The sequence below is a fragment of the Melozone crissalis genome, unplaced genomic scaffold, assembly GCF_028551555.1.
Source record: "Melozone crissalis strain CALT ecotype California unplaced genomic scaffold, PUWL_Pcris_2 ptg000066l_1, whole genome shotgun sequence".
Lineage (NCBI taxonomy): Eukaryota > Metazoa > Chordata > Aves > Passeriformes > Passerellidae > Melozone > Melozone crissalis.
In genome coordinates this window covers 9,254,983-9,277,876 of record NW_026535844.1, presented here as the reverse complement: position 1 = coordinate 9,277,876, position 22,894 = coordinate 9,254,983, and the positions used below count along the sequence as shown (strand labels likewise).

The 22,894-nt window shown below is 54.2% G+C and overlaps 1 protein-coding gene and 1 pseudogene across 4 annotated transcripts in view; one reads left to right on the top strand and one right to left on the bottom strand.

Annotated features, from left to right (window-relative positions):
- The window catches only part of LOC128945469 (zinc finger protein 208-like), a 304,103-nt pseudogene that overhangs the window by 147,530 nt on the left and 133,679 nt on the right, over window positions 1–22,894 (bottom strand).
- The window catches only part of LOC128945492 (class I histocompatibility antigen, F10 alpha chain-like), a 55,286-nt gene continuing 49,726 nt past the window's right edge, over window positions 17,335–22,894 (top strand). The window contains exons 1-8 of one of the 4 annotated variants that reach the window (XM_054289259.1): window positions 17,350–17,469; window positions 19,195–19,458; window positions 19,829–20,104; window positions 20,376–20,648; window positions 20,734–20,841; window positions 20,940–20,975; window positions 21,095–21,127; window positions 21,582–21,817. In XM_054289259.1, the coding sequence (XP_054145234.1) occupies window positions 17,394–17,469; window positions 19,195–19,458; window positions 19,829–20,104; window positions 20,376–20,648; window positions 20,734–20,841; window positions 20,940–20,975; window positions 21,095–21,127; window positions 21,582–21,595 (1,080 nt within the window). In that variant the 5' untranslated portion in view covers window positions 17,350–17,393 and the 3' untranslated portion in view covers window positions 21,596–21,817. Of the gene's footprint in view, window positions 17,470–19,194; window positions 19,459–19,828; window positions 20,105–20,375; window positions 20,649–20,733; window positions 21,045–21,094; window positions 21,128–21,581; window positions 21,818–22,894 lie in introns of those variants that run through there. The other 3 variants (XM_054289261.1, XM_054289258.1, XM_054289260.1) reach the window with 3 other exon arrangements.

Below are 22,894 nucleotides of genomic sequence, written 5' to 3'. Positions count from 1 at the left end.
ATTCCCCTCCAGAGACTCAGGGAATCACTCCAGGGATTGAGTGATGGAGACACAAAGGGATCCCCATGGAACATCCCTTTTTCTGTGCCATCCTCACCTTTCCCTCCCATCTCACATCATTCCCCCAACCCAAAGACCCCTCCCAACTCAATTTGGGGGTCCCATCCCTCTCCTGCTCTCTCTGAATCTTCTTTTCCAGGCTCTTCCACCTTTTCCCCATCATCCCGTCAGCCCCAACCCTAGCCTCTGTGCTTGGTTTTGGGGGTTGCAGGCCCCTCCTGCTCAGTCTGGGGGGGTCAGATCCCCCCTTTCCCTCAATTATGGCAGCTCATGGATGCTTTTTCCTGGGCACAATCCCTGAGTTTTGGGACTTTTGGTGTGTAGCTTAGAAGTGTGACAGCTCTCTCTGGCTTTCCCCTCCCTGCTGTGGCCTCTCAGCTGCCCCTGACACCCTGGGGGTGCTGGGATTTCCCTCCTGGGGACAAGGACGTTCATCTCCTTCCAGGAGCCCAATGCCTGGCTGGGGCTCCAGGTCAGGAGGTCCTTGAGCAGCTGCCCCAGAACCTCCCCCTGGGTCTCTCAGCCAGAGCCACTTGGGGTCCCCAAAGGCCTCAGCAAGCCCCAGGTCCCTCCCAGGAACCCTCAACCCCCTCAAACCCAATGTGGTGGTTTGACCAGGAAGAAGTGGGAATTCTGGGATGCTGTGGTCAAACCAATGGGTGCTCGGATTTTGATATTGGCACCTGGTGTGGCCAGTTGGGTTTGGACACACCTCTGAGAACACACAGGGGTTAAAACCAGAGCTTTGGCCCTGGGAGGCTCTCTTGGGACTTTGAGGGATGGAGGTCGGATCGCCCTTCCCCCGTCCAGCCACTGCTGCTGGGCAGGGGAGGGGCAGCCATGTGGTACGCCTGGGCCTGGACAGAGATGGGGGGTGAGGAGGCCCTTGAGGACGGAAGGGTGGAGGAGCCCCAAGAGACATCGGGCAGCCACCCCCCCACCCCCTCCCCCCCCGGAGAGAGAGAGGGAGAGCCGGCGACGACGAATGTGATAGCAGCCAGCTGAGGAGGAGAAGGGGGGAGTGCGGCCAGGGAGGAGGTGCCCGGCCGGAGCAGCAGCAAGTGTGGGAGTGCTGGAGTTCTGGGACAGACAGAGATTGAAATTTTTAACCCCTTTCTTTCATGACTGGGACCTCGCAAAAATGCTGATCCTCCTCAGACCTGAATAAGAAGAGAGATAAGAGATGAGATAACCAAGGACCTGGCCCGAAGGACGTGGAGAAGGCTTGCTGAGTGGAGAGAGAGATGATTGGAGTGGCCTTTTGGCTGGAATTTTCTTGTGTAGCCATAGACTCAGTTTTATTCCTGTGACACAGAGACTGCATTTAGGGGGAGGCAGTGTCTCAGAACCAGGAGGGTTCAGTGTGGGGACCCCTCGGCCCCAGGGGGTTGGAAAAAAATGGGGGGGACAGATGTCCCAAAGCAGAGACTGTGCCTTTTTGGAGTGAGACAAGGCATCCTTAAAAGACAACCCTAAAAGCAGCTCTGGTCCATGCACAGTGGTGAGAGCACTGGGCATGGGAGGAAGATGTCACAAGCGGCAAAAGGACTTTCCGGGCGGTGCTGAGTGATATGGAAGCACACGCGGTTTCAGCGTGTTTCCAGGGGAAGCCTATGGTGCGAGAAGGACTCCTCTCCTCTTCATGGACTGAAGTTTGAGTATTCTAAAGGGTGGTGCCAGACTGGGCAGTTGGTGATTTGGGAGAATGTATAGGATTGGGAAATTTTGGTGGTGGGGAGGAGGAAAGTGTTTTTGTAAGGTTTTCAATTTTTTCTCTTATAGTTTTTTTCCTTTCTTTTCTTGTAGTTTAGGTAATAAAGTTTTCTTTATGTTTAAGCTGGAGCCTGCTTTGCTTATTCCTGGTCACATCTCATAGCAGACACCAGGGAGAGGGTATTCTCATGGGGGCACTGGCTCTGTGCCAGGCCCAAACCATGACACCCAGCATCCCCCACATCCCCTGCAAGTTCTCCCCATGGAACCGGCAATGGCCATGTCCCCACATGTCGCTGGCCATGTTTCACCATGTCCTCACACAAGGCTGTCTCCCCCCTCATGTTTCCTCTCATTGTTCCCCACATCTCCATCCATGCCCATGTCCCCATTCCCATCCATGACCATATGTCCCCATGTTGCTCTCCATGTCTGTATCCTACCATGACCACATGCATATCTTAATTCAATGGCTTTATTTTTACTCCAATATCAGATATTTTAAAAGGATGAAGAGAAATGAAAAGAAAATCAAGGCCAAAAGAAAAGGACTTCCGTGTCTATGCTGGCAGAGGACCTGTGTGCTTGGTGGGAGGGAAGAACCTTTTTTGGTGGAGTTTCTACCCCACTGTCTCAAAAATCTTGGTCTTTTCTCCACTTTTTCACCATTTGTCTGCCAAAGACACCTTTGGGCAATAGGAAATCAAAATCATGGCATCCCTGAAATTGGGAAAGACCTCCAAGACCATTCAGTATTCCTTGATGCCACCAGAAGATAGGACTGAATGCAAAAGATTTTATGGGGGTGAAAGTCAACAAATCCGCTCTCCCCAAGGAATTCCCATTGTTGGTCTGCGTCCCAATGGATGTTCCTGCCCCTGTATACATCCATGTGCCCACGGGAAGCCAGGAAGATGTGGAGCCACCCAGCCAGGTGTCTTCCCAACACAGATCACCAGGACCATGGATCATTAGGGCTCTGCCCAATGAGGGTCACTGGGGACCACTCAACATGGATCCTTCCTTGGGGGATGGAGTTGGAGGAGTGCATGAAGCTCTTCCTGAACTTGGGGTATTCACAGGGCTTCCCTCAGTGGCGCCTCCGTTGGTGTTTGGTCAAGACTGAGCTCGTGGAGAAACTCTTCCCACACTCAGGACATTTGTAGGGCCTCTCCCCCGTGTGGATGCACCGGTGGATGGTGAGTTTGGAGTTTTGCTTGAAGCCCTTCCCACAGTCGGGGCAGCGGAACGGCCTCTCGTCTGTGTGACTTCGCTCCTGTACGAGGAGATCAGAGCTCCTGTGAAACCTCTTCCCACACTGGGGACACTTGTAGGGCTTCTCCCCAGAGTGAACGCTCTACTGGTGTTTTCTCAGGTCAGTGTGCCACCCATAGCTCTTTCCACATTCCAAGCAGATGTAGGGCCGTTCCCCCGTGTGGATCACCTGGTGCCGAATCAGGGCCGAGCTTCCTCTGAAGCTCTTCCCACATTCCCCACACTTGTAGGGCTTTTCCCCAGTGTGGATCTTCTGGTGTTCCGTCAGCTGGCACTTGATGCTGAAGCTCTTCCCACACTCCCCACACTCATAGGGCTTTTCCCCAGTGTGGATCCTCTTGTGTTTCTTCAGGCCAGAACTCTGGCTGAAGCTCTTCCCACATTCGCCACACTCATAGGGCTTTCCCCCTGTGTGGATCCTCTGGTGTTGAATCAGGCTCCCCTTCTGGCTGAAGCTCATCCCACATTCCCCACGCTCATAGGGCTTTTCCCCAGTGTGGATCATCTGGTGTTGCTTCAGTTGGCCCCTCTGCCTGAAGCTCTTCCCACATTCCCCACACTCAAAGGGCTTTTCCCCAGTGTGGATCCTCTGGTGTTGGATCAGGACAGAGTTGTGGCTGAACCTCTTCCCACACTCCTCACACTCATAGGGTCTCTTCCCAGTGTGGATCACCTGGTGCTGCCTCAGGCTGGAGCTCCAGCTGAAACGCTTCCCACATTCCTCACACTCGTAGGGCTGCTCCCCAGTGTGGATCACCTGGTGTTCAGTCAGGTCTAAGCTCCGACTAAAACCCTTCCCACATTCTAAGCACTTGTGGGGCTTCTCCCTGCCATGAGGCTTCTCCACCAGCTCTGAGCTCTGGCTGCATCTCTGGCCGCCTTCTTGGCTCAGGGGGGCTCTTTCCTCCCCGCAGCTCCTGGGGCTGGGTTTGCAGCCCCTCCTCGTGCGGGATCTCCAGGGCTTTTCCTCATCCTCCATCCACACAAGCCCTAGGAATGAAAAATCCTGGTATGGGTAAAAAAGAAAATGACAGCATCTTGGACTGCGAGTTCCTCCTTGCCCAAGTTTATTTCAGGAAGTCATTGGGCATGTTGTGTCTGTAAGAACCTCCAAAACACCAAGATTCAGCACAAAAATTCTCCCAACAGCAAGACACAGATCAAAAACTCCCAAAACATCATGATTCACCAAAACTCCCCTCCAAAATATAAAGATTCACACACCAAAATACCCAAGGCAACAACATTTAGCTCAATAAAGCTCAGAAACACAAAGATACAGCACCGTGAAAATCATGGATTCCCCTTCCCTGGTCACCTGCTGCATGGTAGGAGAGAATGCTACCGGGGCTGGGCAGGAAACTTCAGATACAGGGAGAAGTCGAACCTTGGTGCCTCCTGTTTCTGCTCCTCCTACGCATCCAGTCTCCTTGCTCTTGCTCACATTCCTCTTCCTCCTGCTATTCCTTCTACTCCTGCACAATCCAACCTTCTCCTCCCACATGCAGCGTTTGACCATTTTGTTCCTCAACCCTGCTTCTCCTTCCCTTCTCCTCCTGCCCCAGGCCCAGTTCCCACTGCTGGCTCCCTCTTGCCCCCAAACCCACAGCATCCCACGGCAGGGGCAGGGATGGAGCTGGGGCAGGTCGGGCTGGGGCAGTGCTGGGCTCTCGGCCGCTCCCGCCCGCACTCGGTCCCCACTGCAGCCACTCCCGCCAGGACAGCGCGGGGGGGCCCGGCCTTGGCGCTGCCCCACTCCCACCTCCCCAAATTCCCCTCAAGGGGGGCGCTGGGGCCGAGGGGGGGCACAGGTGGGGACTGCTGGGAGCTGCAGGTCTGCCCGGCAACTATTGAGTCATCAATGCCGTGTGCTCTGATTGGCTGAGCACTTCCTGAGGGGTGGAGCTGCAGCAAGGGGGGACACCCTGCTCCAGGGGGGATGTCCCACAAATGGGGGACCCCCATGAAAGGAAGAAGAGGAAAGTGTCTTTACAAACAGATGCTGTGAATCTGCTCAGAGATAGGGCCAGGAACTTGTACATAAGGAAGCGACAGGAGAAGCCACCAGTTTCAGAAATGTTATTAATTGATGACACAGACTGCTGCTTAGCCAAGGTCCTGCTAAATTCACGAACTTCAAGAAGAACAAAGACTTCACAGAGCCATGGATATCATTTGCTATACAAAACTGGGGAGCATGTAAAGGGGGGGTACATAGTAGGTGGATTGGAGAGTCTGTACCTCTCAAGTACTTCAGCCAATAGGGGAAGGGAAAGGGTGATGTGCCCAGGGGGAATTAGGATGAAAAGGAGGCTGAGTCAACAATTGGAGAGACTCCGTGGGAAATGTCTTATGGCTCTCCCTATTTTGAGGAATGAAATTACTTTTACACGACTCCTCTGTCTGCTTTGTGGACAGAAACCTCTGGTGATGTCCATTTTTCCACACACCCTGGGACTCGTCCGGAATTCCTTCCACCATCCGGGGCGTCGGGCAGCAAGTGCAGCTGAAGGTGCCTCACCCACTTTGGGTGATCGGCTCCCTTGGGGGGCGGCAGCACTGGGGATTGATTGAGTACCCGAGAGTGACCAGGAGACAGACGAGTGACACATCAGGGGCGGCTCTGAAGAGTCAGCAGGGAGAGAGCACTGAAAATCTCATCAGTGAGTGCACTGGGATCTTTGGGGAGTGAACATGGCAGGGCACACACGGAGGGTAGAAAAGAGAAAGCCGGGAAGGGGTTCCCACCAAAATATCTCTGGAAGGCCTCTTGGGAGAATGTTGAGGGAGTTTGCACATTCTCCCACAAGTAATTAAGGACTTGGACACCCAAGGGGGCAATAAGGGAAAGTCAGAAGTGATATGGACAACAGGGGATGGATGGTGTTGGTGTGCTGCAAAGGGATTCGCTGAAGGAGAGTGTGCAGGAATATGGTTAAGGCAAGAAGCAGCAGGAGGAATCTATGTGGTAAGAAAACGAAAAGAGAAGGAAGAGAAAAATACTGAGGATTCGGATGTTTTTCAGCAGGGTCTTAGCCGCAAAACTTGTCAGCTGATCATTTGTATCCCCGGTTTCCAGGACAGGAAATCAAGGAGGTCAGGGTTTCAGGGGGTTTCTCTGTGGGCGGCAGCGGCAGCACTGGGCGCAGAGCTGCGGCACCGGGAGCACGGGCTGGGGGTCTGTGGGGAGCTGCGGGGCCGGGCCGGGGCTGTGGGGCAGCCGGGGCTCAGCGCCGGGCGCTGCCTGACCCCACTAGCCCCGGGCAGGGCCGGCAGCGGCCCCCGGCCCCCAGGAGGCTGCGGGACGCCCCGGCCGCTGCCCGGCCCCGTGGAGCTGCCGGCCCTGCCCGCCGGGGGCGCCTTTGGACACTGTGGCAGGACAGGGAGCGGCTCTGGGACACGGGCTGGGGAGGGCACCCTGAGCACAGGGAGGAGGAGCAAGGAACACCTGGGAAAGGCGGATTGTACATGGAAGGATCAGGATTTTCTTCTAAAGATTTGGTTTGGGTCATTGGAGAAATGAATTTGCAGAAAACAGCACAGCTGTCAGAAGGTTAGAGTTAGGGTTGAGCTGCTGATGAGAGCAGATTGCTGCGTGCTTGGGACCTCTGGTTTTTTTGGGAGTTTTCCCAGGGGCAGGGCAGGGAGGGGGGGGAGGAGGAAGGGGGCGGAGATGCCGGAGGATTCGGGCTGAGGGTAGGGGCTGGGCGCAGTTGCTGGCCCTCTCTCAGTTTTTTGTCCCTCTCCCAGGTTTTTGGAAGAGGACAATTGGAGCTGCTGCCCTTAGGCTGTTCTTTCCACTGCTGCTGACCGAGCCCGTGTGAAAAATGCGTATGATTGGCTTTTCGCAAATATTAAAATGAGTATTATATGTGTTATGTTAGGAAGTTATGCTGTATTAATTTTTTTAAGTAGTGTGTTAAATGTAGTTTTAGGTTATAACATAATGTAAAATGGAAACTATGTATGTGGGATATTTTTTAAAGAAAGGAAGGAGGTACTCACATCAGACAGCAGCCACAGGACACCTAAATCTTTCAGAGAAAAAGAATTTATTGCTCCATTATCAGAAGAAACTAACTTTTTCCTGCCTTGCTCATCCCTGAAGATGCCATCAGGACTAAGAGGAAGAAGTTGACACTGACCAGACAGAATCCTTTGTTTGAATGGAATTTATGTATCATGTATGAGATGCATGAATATGCAATGGGCTATGGTTTTCCAGGGTTAATCCTCTGTTAACGTGTGTCCATTTTTGGGCTTATTTTGCCCAGAAAAAGGTACCTGGACAGTCCGTAACTCTTTGTTTTCATTGTCTTGTATTGTCCTAAATCCTAATTGTCCAAACTTTTATGAGTCTAATTGTATCACTATTTTTATAACTATTTTATTACTATTAAACTTATAAAGTTTTAAAAACCAGTGATTGGCGTTTTTCACAATTTTGGTAGCAGAGGATGGTTACTAACACCTCACTGCCGGTGCTTTAGGAGAGTCAGAGTGGGGAAGGCGCGCCCTGCCCCATTGGCAGCCTCGCTCTGTTTCCCCTGGGGTGACTGACAGACGCAGGTTATGGTGGACAAAAGGAGACAATAAAACAAAGAGAAGGGAAAAGGCTCCCTACAACTGCGGTAATTGGCCCCCTAAGAGTAGTAATGTGCATTAAGAACCCGGGAAGGAAAAGGGATTGGTAAGTATTTCTCAGGGGGGCAGGTACAGGGGGATGAATGTGTGTGAATGAGAGGAGGGCTGGTTGTCCCAGACCTGCCAAGTGAGTGCTGGAGTCTCCCACGCTGCGTTTCCGACTTCCCGCGGTAAGTGGCCAGGAGAGAGACGAAGTGAATGTTAACAGGAGTGAGAGAATCCCCCGGGGTAACTGGGACTGGGTCCCAGAGAGGGGCTGGACCCCTCGGAGGAAGGGAGCAGAGGAGTTTCCGAGCCAAATCCACTAGGAAATGGGACAAAAGGGAACCCTAAAAACCTGCTGGATTGAGGGATAAGAGTGCCTAAGAGCATCTAGAATTAAAACCTGCTGGGTTGAGGGATTAATATTCCAAGAGCATTCAGGGTTAAGCAAAATTCTGCTGGATTGAGGATATGCTCAAGAGCATCTGGGGTTGGGCAGCAGAGCTGGGTTGAGGGATATCCAAGAGCACCAGGACTGGCAAGAAACACCTAAACTTGTAATAGGTGATGTGAAAGTAAAAGGTACCTTATTGTTGTCTTGTTGTGTGTGAGAGTGAGTCACACACAAAATCAGCCCTTCCCTGGTGGGTGGGAAGGGGGGCTGTGCAAAGAGGAGTGTGTGACCCACAAATAAGCCATTGTTCTCCTGGGCTTGTGGGAGCTGTGGCATAAGGTACAGGTGACCTGCAAACAGGCCATTGTCCCCAGGGCGTGCGAGGGGGCCGTGGCTAAAGAGTGTGAGTGACACACAAATCAGCCTCACAGGTGAACGGCACCGGAGGCAGCAGAGTCAGGGCCCTCCCAGCAGGCCCGGAGATACTGAGACCCAGAGGCCACCCCAAGGTGAGGGGGGGCCACAGGGACCCGCGATTCTCTGTCAACAGGGATCCACTCTGTGTCCTGAGGGTGGGAAAGAATGTGTGGAAGTGAGTGAGGAATAAAAGTGAGTGAATGTAGATGAATGAAAGTAAAGGTAATGTAGATTCTCTATTTTAAGCTTCACTATATCTCCTTGGAGGGAGGTGTATTGTATTGAAAGTAGTGAGAGAAAAAGGTTTTTTATTTTTGTGTGTGTAGTTGAAAGAAAAGTGGTATTTAGCTTGTTAGTGAAAGTGAAAAACAGAGGCAGAAGATGAATAGATAAGATCTTGTTGAAAAATTAGACAGAAAACCAGTAAGTTGGATACAGGGAAAAAAAAAAGAAAAAAAAAGAGGGAATAAAGGTGTACTAGCAGAGATACCCCAAAATAGTCCTTTGGGAGTTATGTTACCTAACAGAGATACAACTCCTTGCAAAAGGAGAAAATACAGGGTACGTAATAGTTGATGGGAAAAACATGCAAACTATAGAAAAAGGGAAATTAATCTTAAACTAGTAAGCTCAAACTTGTGAATTATATACTTTAAAAAGAGCACTAGAATATTTAACACAAAAGAAAGGAACTATATATACTGATTCAAGGTATGCCTTTAGAGTAGTACATACCTTTAAAAAATTTGGAAAGGAAGAAGATTACTTAATTCAAGAAGAAAAGGATTAGTACATGAGGAACTTACTTTAGAGGTTTTAGAGGCTTTACAATTACCTAAAAGAGATAGCTACAGTACATATTAAGGAACCCCAAAAGGGAAAGACTCCAGAAATAAGAGGAAATAATTTGGCAGATCACAAAGCTAAGGATGCAGCAGAAAATGGAGCTGAAAGAGTTATGTTAATATTAATATTAACTCCAAACAAGGAAAAACTGGAAATTCCAAAGTTTAGGGAATCAGAGAAAAAAGAATTGGAAGTGAACAAGATAAACCAGGGAAATGGAAACTTCTTAATGGAAGACAATTACTTAATAAAATGTGCTTACTAGGAAATGATTAGAAGACAGGCATCAGAAAACCCACTGGGGTACTCAAGCTTTGTGTGATCATTTTTTAAGGAACTATGGGTGCACTGGGATTTTTGGAGTAGCAAGGCAAGTAACTGAAAGATGCTTAATTTGCCAAAGGACAAATAAAAAGGTGATGAGAAAAACATTAGGAGGTCGTGAGTTAGCTCATCGACCATTTCAAAGTATCCAAGCAGAATTTTAGATTTGTTCGGCTCTGGATTTATTTGTAAAAAAAAACTGTTTAATCTAGAAGAAAGAGAATATGCCATATGATATACAGGAGATTTTAGGAGAATAAAAATCTTTAAAGTATCACAAACACCCGAGAAAAAACAAGACAAGGAAAAGGGGAAATAAAAGAGAGGGGAACAGGAGGAAAAATCAGAAAGAGAGTGGGATCCTCTGCAGGTCTTGCCCCCTCCGTTCGCGGCCCAGGCGCCTGTCCCGGGTCCCGGCTCGCTGCCCGCCTCAGCTCCGCCTGCCCCGGTTTCCATCCCAGGTGCGGCCTCACTGCCCAGGGCAGCTCCACCTGCCCCGGCGCTGTCGCTCAATTTGTGTGCCCTGCTCCCACTGCCTGGCCCGCGGCCGCTCTGCCGGCCGTGCTGGGGAAGATGGGGGTTGCTCTGTCCTGCCGCCTGCTCCGAGGTCACCGCGCCCACCGCACCCAGGGGGGGTCCCAGCCATCCCATCCCCGGCTGCCCTGCCCGTGCCACCTGCGCTGGGCACCGCCGCTGCTGCCGGGCTCTCCCACCTGCCTTTGCTCTGCCGGCAGCTGCCGGATCAGCCGCCATCAGCCATGTGGGGGCTACCCACGCTCCGCCTCGGGCTCCACGGGAAGATCCCCCTCTGCCGATTCCGGCAGCAGACCCTGCCCACACTCCGACCGAGCCTCGGCGGGATATCCTCTCCTGACCCCGTCCTGCTCTGAGTTACGTCCCCTTGGTAACCACAGCTCCGGCTGTTCAAGGAAACTCTCTCTCTACAGGAAGCACCTTATCGAAACACTAGGAGCTCAGTTAAAAGGCAGACCTCTCCAAATTCTTTCCCAAAACACGGGAAAAAGGCTATAGAAGGTAAAAAAGTGGAAGAGTTAGATGAAGGGATTGCTCTATTTCCGTTCAGAGAGGTTCCCATGGGAGGGATGCGCTGCCCCGCCCCGCGGGAGCCACCAGCGCCCCTGCCGGCCGTGCCCGGAACTGCACCCAAGGGCAAAGCGCCGCAGCCCAAAGGCCGGGACTGGGTCCGGGCTCTGTTTGCGGTCAGTGCCGCAGCTGTTGGTGTTTGTTTGCTTTACTATACACACTAGTAAAGAACTGGTATTCCTATTCCCATATCTTTGCCTCAGAGCCCCTTGATTTCACTAGTCTAAAAATTAAGAGGGAGGGGGTTCATATTCTCCATTCCAAGAGAGGCTTTTTCTGCCTTCCCGAGCAGACACCTCTCTTGTAAAGCAAGACAAGCACCCACAGGCACTGAGGGGGGCTGCAGGAGGGGCACAAGAAGGCCCTGCAGCACTTGGGCACAAAGGCACAGCAGGTGAACGCAAGAAGGGAGCAGCAAAAGGCCAAGCTGAAGGCAAAGGCCAGGGCACAGTTCCTACAGCCCCTGAGGGATCAACCCCAGGGCCCAAGGGGGCCCCAGCACCCAGGGCACGGCTCGGCCACAAGCACCTGGCAGAGGCATTGCCCTCCTCAGCAGGGGAGAGCCCACCCAAACAGCCCCTGGCAAGGAACCAGGGCTCCAGCTGCAGGGCACAAGGACACTGCAAGCACAGACAGCAGCACCCTCAGGACCAGCAAGTCCACCCCTTGATGGACATGGATTGGCAGGGCTGTCACAGCCCCCATCACACCAGGGACCCTCCACACTGCAGCCCTTGAGAACATTCAGGGTGGGTCTGCATTGAGAGGAGGCATTTTCTGATGGACACAGGGGCCTCTCAATCCACTCTGAATCTTAGACCTAAAGGGGAAAACAGTAAAGGAATATTTTAATTTTTAAGGCAATGAGTGGAAAAGATGAGCAGGTATGATTTGTTCAACCACTATTAGAAGCTGTGGGGGATAGGTTTGAAACAAATTAATTTCTTTTTCTTCCTCCTGTGATTGTAATTAACTAGGAAGGAATTTGAGAGCTGGATTTTAATACTGTAAAAGGGGATACAGAGGCTAGTTCTGTTCTACCTTTGTGCCAAAATCTGACAAGGCCTATGCTGAAGTGAACCCAGAAGTGTGGGCAGCCCCAGAAAAATACAGACAATTTGATATGGAGCCTCCCTAAATGACTTTGAAGCAACCAGGACAAGAAGTGTCTAAAATCAATACCCTGTTCCAAGAGAGGGAAGGAAGGGCTCACAGCCTGGTACTGAGTCCCTGTTAAAGGCAGGGCTTTTGGAGCCAAGGATCTCTCCCTACAACACTCCTATCCTGCCAGTCAACAAACTAGATGGATGGACAGGAGGAGGAATCACAGAATTTTCAAGTGTTAAAATGAAGATTAACTGAGGTGGCTGAGCTGGGCCTTCCAGACAGGGAAAAAGAATTTGCATTATAGGTGGATGTTAAACAGGGTCATGCCAAAGGAATTCTTCTGCTAAAAACCCAGTGGCCAGAGTGGTCTGAATGTCTGCAGAATTGTGCAGCCACAGCTCACATGGGAACTGAGAGCTGAAAACTGATGACAACAGGAGGATCTCCTATAGTTCAAGTCTGGAATCAAGGTAATGCTTTGACAACCAAAACAGCCTCTAAATGGATGAGCAGGGCTTGGTTATTACAGTATGCAACTTGTTCAATGGCACAGGAGGATTTAGAACTGAGGACAGGGCAAGGGTTTAACCCAGCCTCCTGTTTGAACAGCCTGGAGAGGGGCTGGCAAGGAACCCAGGACTGCACTCAAGGGACAGAGCTCCAGACCCAGGCTGGGACAGATTGATGGGACATTGCCTGGCCTGAGGGAGAAAATGTGTTTGTGGATGGCTCTGTAAGGGCAGCAGAAGGGAAAAGAGCTACAAGACAGGCTGTTATTAAGGAAGGGCAATCAGACACAGCGCAGGTCACCGCCCCATGCTCAGCTCAACCCGCGGAGCTGTGGGTGCTTGTGAGAGCCTGGCACTGAAACGCCCTGAGCAGGAAGGCTTCAACATCTTCTGCTGACACCATGGCACCTAACAGGGGGGCAAAAGCAATTCTGACTGCTTCAGCAACCACTGGATCACTTATTAACTCATTTCTACAACAAACAATTCAAAGATAATGGGTTGTGGAAGCAATAGATTCAGATGGGGAACTCATTTTGCAGGAAAGATCCCTCAGGGGATTATGGCAACTTCAGGAATACAATGGGACCTCCTTAACTCCTGGCAACCCCAGAGCTTGGGTTGGATAGAAAGAATGAATGGGGAAATAAAAAAACACCTTTGGAAGCTGGTGATAAAAACCAAGATGCCATGGGTACGGCTTTTGCCATTGGCTCTGGCAAGAAGAGACACACTCAGGGCAGATATTCAATTATCTCCCTTGGAACTGATGTCTGGAATTCCTTACCCTGGTAATTCTCCACCTAGAGCAGGGTGGAGATGAGGGACGTACATTTAAGGCAGTCTGTGGCCACAATCCTGTCTCTTGTGAAATCTCTCCCACAGGAAGCTGGGCTGGCACACAGCCTGCCCTGGCACTTTGCTGCTGCCAGCACCCAGCCAGGACATCGGCTCCTGCCTAAGGAGTGCAAAGCAGCACCACTGGTGGCCAAGGGGCCCATGCCAAGTGTCCCTGAGGCCACAAACAGCCGCCAGCACAGCTCAACACGGGGGGACCCCTCAGCCTGGCCTCGAGGGCTCTGAAGCCCCGCAGATTTGCACTTCCCGCCTGCAGCAGGAGGATGGGAGGCCGCCCCTGAGCCTGCCCTGAAGGCAACGCAGCAGCAGCCAGGGCTCCACAGCGGGCCAAGCCCCTGCGCCTGCCCACAGATCCTCGGCTGGAATCCTCTGCAATCCTGGCCACCCTCCTCTGCCATCTCCAGCCCCTGGGGCCAAGCCTTGCTGCCACTGCTGCAGCTTCAGCGCTGGCTGGGCCTGCACTGCCACAGCTGCTGGGGAACACCACGGCACAATTCCACTCTGGGGCTCACTTTCACCGAAACACTGGGCTGGCTGGAATAAAAATTACACCATGAGCATCTTTTTTCTAAATAATCCTACTTTTATATTGTCAGTTAGGTTTGGGCCAGGGATGTGAGAATCAATTTTTATTCTTAGCAGAAGTAGAAAAAAAATCTTTTTGGAGTCTTCTTGTGCGTGTGTTTGCGTGGCTGTTGGAGATTGCAAAATTTTGGTCTGGGTTTTTTGGTGCTTACCTTCAGGCTGCATTTTGCAAAACTAGAAGAGCTTTAAAGGTGACCCTTTAACTCATAAACAGTTAATAGAACACTCTTCAAACTCCCCCCCCAAAATTAAAAATACCTCAAAACATGGGGGGGGGGGCACATGTGACTCACCAGATGGCTGCCCTGGAAGAGAAGGTTCATTCCAGGCATCCTGGAGGAGCTTTAGAAATGCAAATTAACACTGCTGGGGCAAAGTGTGGGCAATGCACCTGGGTCTCTTGCCTGGGGCAGGAATTGGGCTGATTCCCTCTGCCCCTCACCCCAAGCTCTGCCTGCTGGCACTGATGGAATTTGCGCAGCTCAAGGCAGAGCCCAGGGGGAGGATATCTGACCCTGCAATAAACTGCAAAGGGAAACTTCGAAAGCAGAATGTTGCAAAAACTTCATTAAAAGAAGTGGGGGGGAATCATCCCTCTGCCCACTCTAAAATGTGCTGTCACTGTCTTCGTTATGTAGGGTACATTAGAGCATTGAGATGTTCTTGCTACCACAAGTTCAGGGAAATCAGTTCGGGATCAAAGTATTTGATGATTCAGTTAGAGAAAAGTGGTCAATTGATGCAGTCTTGGCTGAAGCGAGCGCCCAAAAATGGGGCAAAGATGAACGGCCAGCAGAACAAATCCTACAACACCACGGACCAGCCCCTGGGAACCCGAACCAATTCATATCAGGAGCCACAGAGCCCATTTCTCATTTCAATGGCATCATTAGATTACAAGCTGTCCTCGCAATAATAACCAACCAGACAGCTCCAGCTCCTGACCTTCCTGGCTGACCAATCCACTGAAATGAGGAACACAACACTTCACCATGGGATGGGATGGGATCAGATTAGCTGTAAGCAGAAAAAGGAGGAGTTGCTGGAATGAAGGAAAGCCCTAACTTCTATAAGAATTAAAAATTAAAAGGGAGTGTTATACATTAGAGGGAAATCTTAAGTATTGGGAAATCTGAACCTCTCAAGTACCTCAGACAATAGGGAAATAGAGAAAGGAAATGCGGTCGGGAAACTGGGATAAAAAGGGAGGCTGCGTCCTCCAAAACTTGGAGAGGCCCCAGGGCAATGCCCCATGGCCTCTCCCCTTTATTCGAATAAAGTAAAAGGATTCCTCTGTCTCCTTTTCGGACATAAGCCTCTGAGGTTTGTGGATTAATTCTCCTGACAAGTGCGTTGTGCCCGTCACCAGTGATTGAACTGTCCCACCCTCACCCAGACCCTCGAGCCTTTCCTTACGCGCTCTGTTCCCTGCCCAGGGACAGGAGGGAAGTGACAGAGGAGGTTTTGGCCTCCCTCCAGCATCCCTTGCTCCGGCCTGGGCTCCTGCCGGAGCTGCAGGCGGGTTCCGGCTCCGTCCCGCACTCACCCCAGCTCCCAGCGCCCTCAGGTCCCGGTCACGCCGAGCTCCCGGCGGTTCGGGGCAGCACCAGCGGCTCCTTGGCCTCCTGCCCGGGCCGGGCCCAGCGCCGAGGCCGCTCCTCAGCCGCGGCTGCCGGGAAATGCCGGAGTGAGGGGAAAGGGAGGCGGGGCCGTGCCGTGTGCAGAGCCCGCCCCTCACTACGATTGGCTGATTCAGCCGATCATTTACTCCCTGAGCTCACGCGTTGATTGGTGAGAGCGGGGCCAAGCACGGCCTCCGGTGCCGCCCTGAGGGCGGCCCTGGATCGGCGGAGCTGCCATTGTCGGAGCGTCCGTGCGGACACGGTAGCGGCAGCAGCGGCCGGTGCCCGGTGAGGCGGCGGCGGAGCTCGGAGGCGGCCCCAGCGCAGCCTCTGGGCACGGGGCAGCCACCTCTGTCCCAGCCACAGGAACCGGGCTGAGCCAGCGCTGCTCCGGTAGCGGCTCCTGCCGCGGCAACGGCAGCAAGAATACCGCGGGCAGCCGCTCCCGCAGCGCCCTCACGCCAGCGGCAACACGGGCCGGACACGGCACAACGAACCCGCCTGAGCCCCCTGCCGCCCCGGAGGCCCGCAGCCAGCCCCGAGCCCCCGCACAACCCAGCGCGGCTCCCGCCTGCGCTGCTGCCGCCTCCGAGCTCCGCCGCCGCCTCACCTGTGGGGTCCCGATCACTCGCAGTATGTTCCAACTCACAGTAGGGTCCCAGTGGCCCCCAACACGGTCCCAGTGGCTCCCAGTCATGCCCTGTATGGTTACTTTCACTCTCAGTCCCTCTCAGTAAGAGCCTAGTGTGGCCCCAGTCACTTCCAGTATGAACCCAGTCACACCTTACACGATGCCATTTGCCCCTGCTGTGGTCCCAGTTGCTCCCAGTATAAGTCCAGTCACCTCCAGTATGATCCCAGTTACTCCCAGACACTCCCAGTACTTTGCCAGTCACTCCAAGTGTGACCCCATCAGTCCCAGTATAATCCCAGTATGACCCCAGCATGGGCCAGCTGCTCCCAGTATCATCCCAGTTGCTCCCTGCATTATTCCAGTTTCCCCTCTTCATACCTACTACAGATCTGATCAGTCCCAGTATGATTCCAATCAGTCCCAGGATGATCCAAACCAGTCCCAGTCCCTCCCAGTAAATCTCAATTGTCTCCTGCATGTTCCCAGTTGCTCTCAGTTGCCCGCAGTGTGATGCCAGCATAACCCAGTATGATCCCTGGTGTCCCAATTCTGCTCCCAGTGAGTTCTTTTCCCAGTCTGTACCAGTCCATCCCAGTCCCTCCCCAGCAGCTGCTGCCGTTTCCCACATCCTCCCCCCCCATTCCTGGGCACTGGGACCCCCCTGCACCCCCTTATCCTGCACCAACACCCCCTGCACCCCCTTATCCTGCACCAACACCCCTCTGCACCCCCTTTCCCGGGTATCCTCCTCTCCCGGCCCCTGGATCCCCCGTTTCCGTGACCCCGGGGACCCCCGGGCCCCCATTCCCGGCCAGCCCGGGGCACCTCAGCCCCAGCCTCCCTTTGCTGGGAAACCCGGCCTGGGCACGGGGCTCTGCGGCCGCTCTGGGATTTGTGATCCCCCAAAGGAAAGGGAGAGAACAGCAGAGGGAGAGAGAGAAGGAGATTGGGGATCAGGGGTCGGGTCCCAGCGCCCAGCCCTGCTCCGCCGGGGCTGGGACCCGCACCCGCAGGAAAAATTGGCTCCGCTGCTCGCGGTGCTTGCCCGGCTTTGGGCCGAGCCCAGCGGGGTCCGGGCAGAGTTTGAGCGCAGGGCCGGGAGTTCAGCACAGCCCGGCCCGGGGGTCCCGCAGGGCGCGACCCTGGAGGGTCCCAGACGGATCCCGAGGGATCCAGAGGGGGGCCAGGAGGGGATCCAGGTGAATTCCCTGGAATTCGCCCTTTCCCCCTCCCCCTTTTCCCCTCCCCCCGCGCTCCTCGGGCACTTTCGCTTTCGCGTCTCTCCAGCCGCGCCACAGCCGCGATCGGGGACGGCTGCGATGGCTCCAGCGCTGGGGCTGGGGGTGCTCTGGGGGCTCCTGGGGCTCCTGGGGAACCCGGGAGGCGCGACCAAAGGTGAGTGGGACCCCCCGAAACCGGGACCTCTCTGAACCGCAGTTCCCGGGCACCGGGACCCCCCCGAACTTCCATTTCCGGGCATCGGGAACCGTCTAAACCTCCATTGTCGGGCAGGGGAACGCCTCTGAACCCCCATTATGTGACCCCTTCTCAATCCCCTTCCCCAGCACTGGGACACCCCTGTACCCTCTTATTTAGTCCCAGGACCCTTCATAACCCCCATTCCTGAGCACCGGCACCCTCGGAATCGCAATTTCTGGGCACGGGAACCCCCTGAACCCCCATTCCCGGGCAGGGGCACCCAGCATAACCCCCATTTTGGTTCCTGTGATCCCCCTCACTCCCCTTCCCCAGCACCAGGACCCCCTGAACCCCCATTTCTGGTCACCGGCGCCCCAGTAAGCGCAATTTCCGGGCACTGGGACCCCCTTGAATCCCGAGTTCCGGGAAGGAAACTCCCCCTGAACCCGCATTCTCCGGCACGGGAAGCCTCCCTGAACCCCTATTTTTGGGCACTGGAACCCTCCTGCCCCTCCTAATCCGGGACTGGGATCCCCCCACACCCCCATCAGTGCTCCAGGACCCCCTGCACCCCCATTGCCGGCCATCCCGCCCTCCCCAGACCCCAGTCCCCCCCTTTTCCTCGGCTTTTGGATCCCCAGATCTCCCAAATTTCTGCGTCCCCCCAGTTCTCCATTACCGGCGGTTCCTGGAAGGGGTTCCAGGGGTCCCAGAGGGTCCTCCGGGGTCCCAGGGGGTCTCAGCGAGGATCCAGTGGGATCCAGATGAATTCCCTGGAATTCCCCTGGAATCTCCCCTTGGGGGACTTTTCCATCTCCCAAGCTGCGTCCCCGGGATCCGCCCGCCTCTCCCAGCCCCAGAGCCCCCTTCCTGTGACCCAGGGACCCCCTGAACCCCCATTCCTGCCTTTCCCAGCTCCCAGACCCCACTGCCCTCAACACCGGGGATCCTTGGACCCCCTTTGGTGGGCACAGGGACCCCCTGGATCCCGCCTCTCCCAGTCCCTTCCTTGAACCTTGGACCCTTCCCCGCTCTCCCAGTTCTGCTTCCCGACCTTTGGACGCCCCCAGACCCCCCAATCTCTGCGTCCCCCCAGTTCTCCACCCCCTGCGCGTCCTGCGGGGGGCTCTCAGGATGTCTGGGAAGGTACCTGGGGGGATTCTGGGCCCCAGGACCCCCTGAATTTTGAGTTCTGGGCACTGGGACCCCCCTGCACCCCCCTTATCCAATCCCCCTGCACCCCCTTTCCTATCCATCCCACCTTCCCCAGACCCCTCTTTTTTTTGTCTCTGAGACACCCTGGACACCCATTCCTGCTTTTTTTAGCCCCCAGCTCCTCTTTTCCTCTGCATCTAGGACCCCTGAGCCTCCCATTCCCAGGTCTCCGCACCTTGTGATCCCTTTCCTCGGCACTGGGGACCTCTGGACCCCCTTTCCTGGGCACAGGGATCCCCTGGAACCCCCATCCCACTTTCCCAGTCCCTGCCTCCCCCCCTCCCCTTCCATAACCCTGGAACCCCCCGAGCCCCCATTCCTGGACACCAGGACCCCCTGCAGGCCCTTTCCTGTCCATCCCACCTCTCCCTCCCTGCACACCCTTTCCTTGGCCCCAGGATCCCCAAACCCCTTCTCAGCTCTCCCAGTTCTCCTTTCATTGTTCCATGATCCCCTAAACCCCCCCAAATCTCCGTGTCCCCCCAGTTCTCCACTCCCTGCATTACCTGAAAGTGGCAGTGTCAGAGCCCAGCCCGGGGGCACCCCAGTTCATGTCCATGGGGTACCTGGATGGGATCCCCTTCACGCGCTATGACAACGAGCGGGCCCGGGTGGAGCCACTGACGCAGTGGATAAAGGATGGAGTCGATCCAGAATATTGGGATAGGGAGACCCAGAAGCTTGTGGGACACCAGCACACATTTGTCAAGGACCTGGAGACACTGCGGGAGCGGTACAACCAGAGTGGGGGTGAGTGGGGGGATCTCTGGGGCTGGAATGGGAACTGTAGGGCTGGGATGGCGATCCATGGGGCTGGGATGGGGATCCCTGGGGCTGGGATAGGATCTATAGGTAGCGGATGTGGATTCACAGGGCTCCAAGGGGCTGAAATGGGAATTCATTAGGCTGGTATGGGATATCTTGTGATCTGTGGGTTGGGATGAGATCTGTGGGGTTGAGTGGGGGTCCATGGGGTTGGGATGTGGATCCATGGGGCTCCAAGGGGCTGGGATGAGTCTCTGTGGGTCTCCCTCAGACTCTGACGCTTCATGGGGCTGAAATGGGGCTCTGTGGGGCTGGGACACAATTCCATGGGGCTCTGTGGGTACAATTCCCTCAGGTCTCCACACGAGGTTGCGAGTTTCTGGCTGTGAGCTCCTGTCTGATGGGAGCGTCCGTGGATCCCACCTGGATGGCTACGATGGGCGGGATTTCATCTCCTTTGACCTGGAATCTGGGAGATTGGTGGCGGCTGACAGCGGTGCTGAGATCACCAGGAGATTCTGGGAACAGGATGGGACCGTGGCTGAGTATTGGACGAATTACCTGAAGCACATCTGCCCGGAATGGCTCCAGAAATACATCAGATATGGGCAGAAGGAGCTGGAGCGCAAAGGTGGGAGCAGAATTCCTGTGGGGATTTGGAATTTCGGAATGGAGGACTCGAGAAAATGTCAATTCCTATGGGAATTCCATTGGTAGATCTCACCTCCATCCCATTCCCATGGAATTCTATGGTCAGATTTCACTCCCATCCCATTCCCATGGAATTCCATGGTCAGATCTCCCCTCCATCCCATTCCAGTGGGAATTCCATGGTCAGATCTCACCCCAGACCCATTCCAGTGGGAATTCCATGGATGTCTATCACCATTATCCCATTCCAGAGCCCCCTGATGTCCACGTGTCCGGAAGAGAGGAACACGGGACGCTGATCCTTTCCTGCCACGTGTACGGATTCTACCCCAACACCATCGCAGTCAGCTGGATGAAGGGGGATGAAACCTTGGATCAGGAGACGGAGTGGGGCGGGATCGTTCCCAACAGCGACGGCACCTTCCACACCTGGGCCAGGATCGAGGCGCTGCCGGAGGAGCGGGAGCAGTACCGGTGCAGGGTGGAGCATCCCGGAATGCCAGAGCCCGGGATCTTCGCTTGGGGTGAGGCTGGGAATGTGGGGATTGGGAATTTGGAATTCCCAAATAAGGATTCCCCTCACCCTCCTAACTAACCCGCGTTTCCCAGAGCCAACATCTGGCAGGAATCTCACCGTGGTGGTCACTGTGTCCGTCATCGCTGCCATCCTCATCCTCATCGTCCTCATCGGATTCGGCATCTGGAAGCTCCAATCCGGTAACACACGGGATGGGGGTCGGGAAGGGACGCGGATCCACCCGGCACCGTTCTGGGAATCCTGTGCCACTGACACTGATCCCACTTTGTTTCCACAGGGAGGAGGGACAGGAATGGATACAACCCAGCAGCTGGTGAGTTCCAGTGGTGGATCCAGCTCTGGATCCCCTCTGTGCGGATCCCAGGATGGATCCTGGGGTTAATCCTGATGTGTGATCTGTGCTGGAATCTCATGGATCTTCTCTTTCTGCAGGAAAAGACATGGGAATGAATGGCTCCTCTGCAGGTACAGCATGGGATCAGGGTGGGATTCCAGAAGGAGATTGAGGCAAGATGGACAGACTGGCATCGGGAAGGGATTCTGGATCAGAGCAGAGGTCTAGAGTGGGATCAGGTGGAATTGTAGAGTGGGATTGGGGCTGGATTCTGGAGTGGGATCAGGAGGGATGGATGGAGCAGGATTGGTGTGGGAGTGATGGAGTGGGATCAGGGCCAGATTCCAGACAAGAATCAGGTGGGATGGAATGGAACAGGATCAGGTTGGGGTTCCAGAAAAGGATTGGGGCAGGATGGATGGGGTGGAATGGGGTGGGATGGATGGAGCAGGATTGCAGCAGGATTGGGGTGGGATCACGTGGGATTCTGGAGCAGGTCCTCCTCTCCATGGGCTCCAGCCAGGTCCATCCTGTGGAATGGGGACAGGGACAGGGTGACACCATGACTCACTCTCATCCTGGCAGGAATCGCCGCCTAAGCAATCCATGGAGTTGGATCTGGCCCCTTCCCTCTTCCCTGGAAAGATGAGAGCTGCCAGCAGAGCTCATCCCGCTGCAACCACCCACCCCACAGCTCTTGCTAACAGATCCATTTCCCATTTTCCAATGTTTTAAAGGCAAGAACCACAAATATTCACAATGCTTCACTTCTGGTGTGAAACTATCCTGCTTTGGGCAATAAATCTGGGTTCCCTCCTTCAGTGTCTGGCAGTTCATCTCTGGGAGCCAGGAATGGGAATGGGGTCACTGCAGCAGGGATGGGAACACCAGGAGCAGGATGGGAACACCAGGAGCAGGATGGGAACACCAGGGGCAGGATGGGGAGATTAGGAGCTGGACTGGGACACCAGGAGCAGGATGGGGGCTTGTCAGCCACACCTGGCTGTTGGGATTTTAGCTGACTAGAGCTTGCAAAAGTACAAGGCCATAGTTAATTCCAAGTCCTGCACCTGCAAGATAGCGTGTCCTTGGGCCTAGCTGTAGTATGATAACAAATAGGGAAAGAGACATGAGAAAAGAGAGATGTAACCCCTAAGGAATGGGGAAGAGCTGGTGTTGTGGTGTGGCCAATGGATGGCATAAATTACAGAGTATTCATGAGCTTATTACTTGCTGTATGAGTGTCTGATGCTCTCTTCAATAAACGGAACTTGCTGATGACTCATATTGAGCCCTGAGTTTTCCCTGCACCAGACAAATGGCTGGGAAACCACAACAATTGGCGCCTGAACAGTGACCTTATGCACTCTACAGACCCTACGGACTTTACAGAAGACTTGGGCCTGCGAGCCACGATCCGGTGCAGTATATCAGTGTCAGTCCCGACGCAGCCTGGGAGGCACAAAAAGCGGGCTCCCGCCTCAGGCAACCCTATAGAGGAGACCTGGAGAAAGGCAAAAGGGTGGGCTTCAGTGCCCTGGTGACTTCATAGGAGGGTCCAGCTGACTGAACGCTGCCGATATCATGGAAAGGCTGCAGCGCGCTGAATATCAGGTTAAAAAGTAGTACAGAGACAAGCGGCATATAATCCTCTTAAATGCTTTTTAGAAAAGCGGGGACTATAGACTGTCGACTTGGGAAGAGAATTCCCGAGATTGCTGCATATAGACTTGCAAAAACGTGCGTTTTGGTTCTGGCGCTGCAAGTAAACGCACAAAAATTCAGTGACCCTGCTGTGATGGTGGCAGCAGCCGTGGCTCAGGGCGCCTGCGGGGCTGTGCCACTCTGAACTCCGCATGGGCGCTGCGCCATGGGGAGCAGCCGCGGCGGACGGCTCG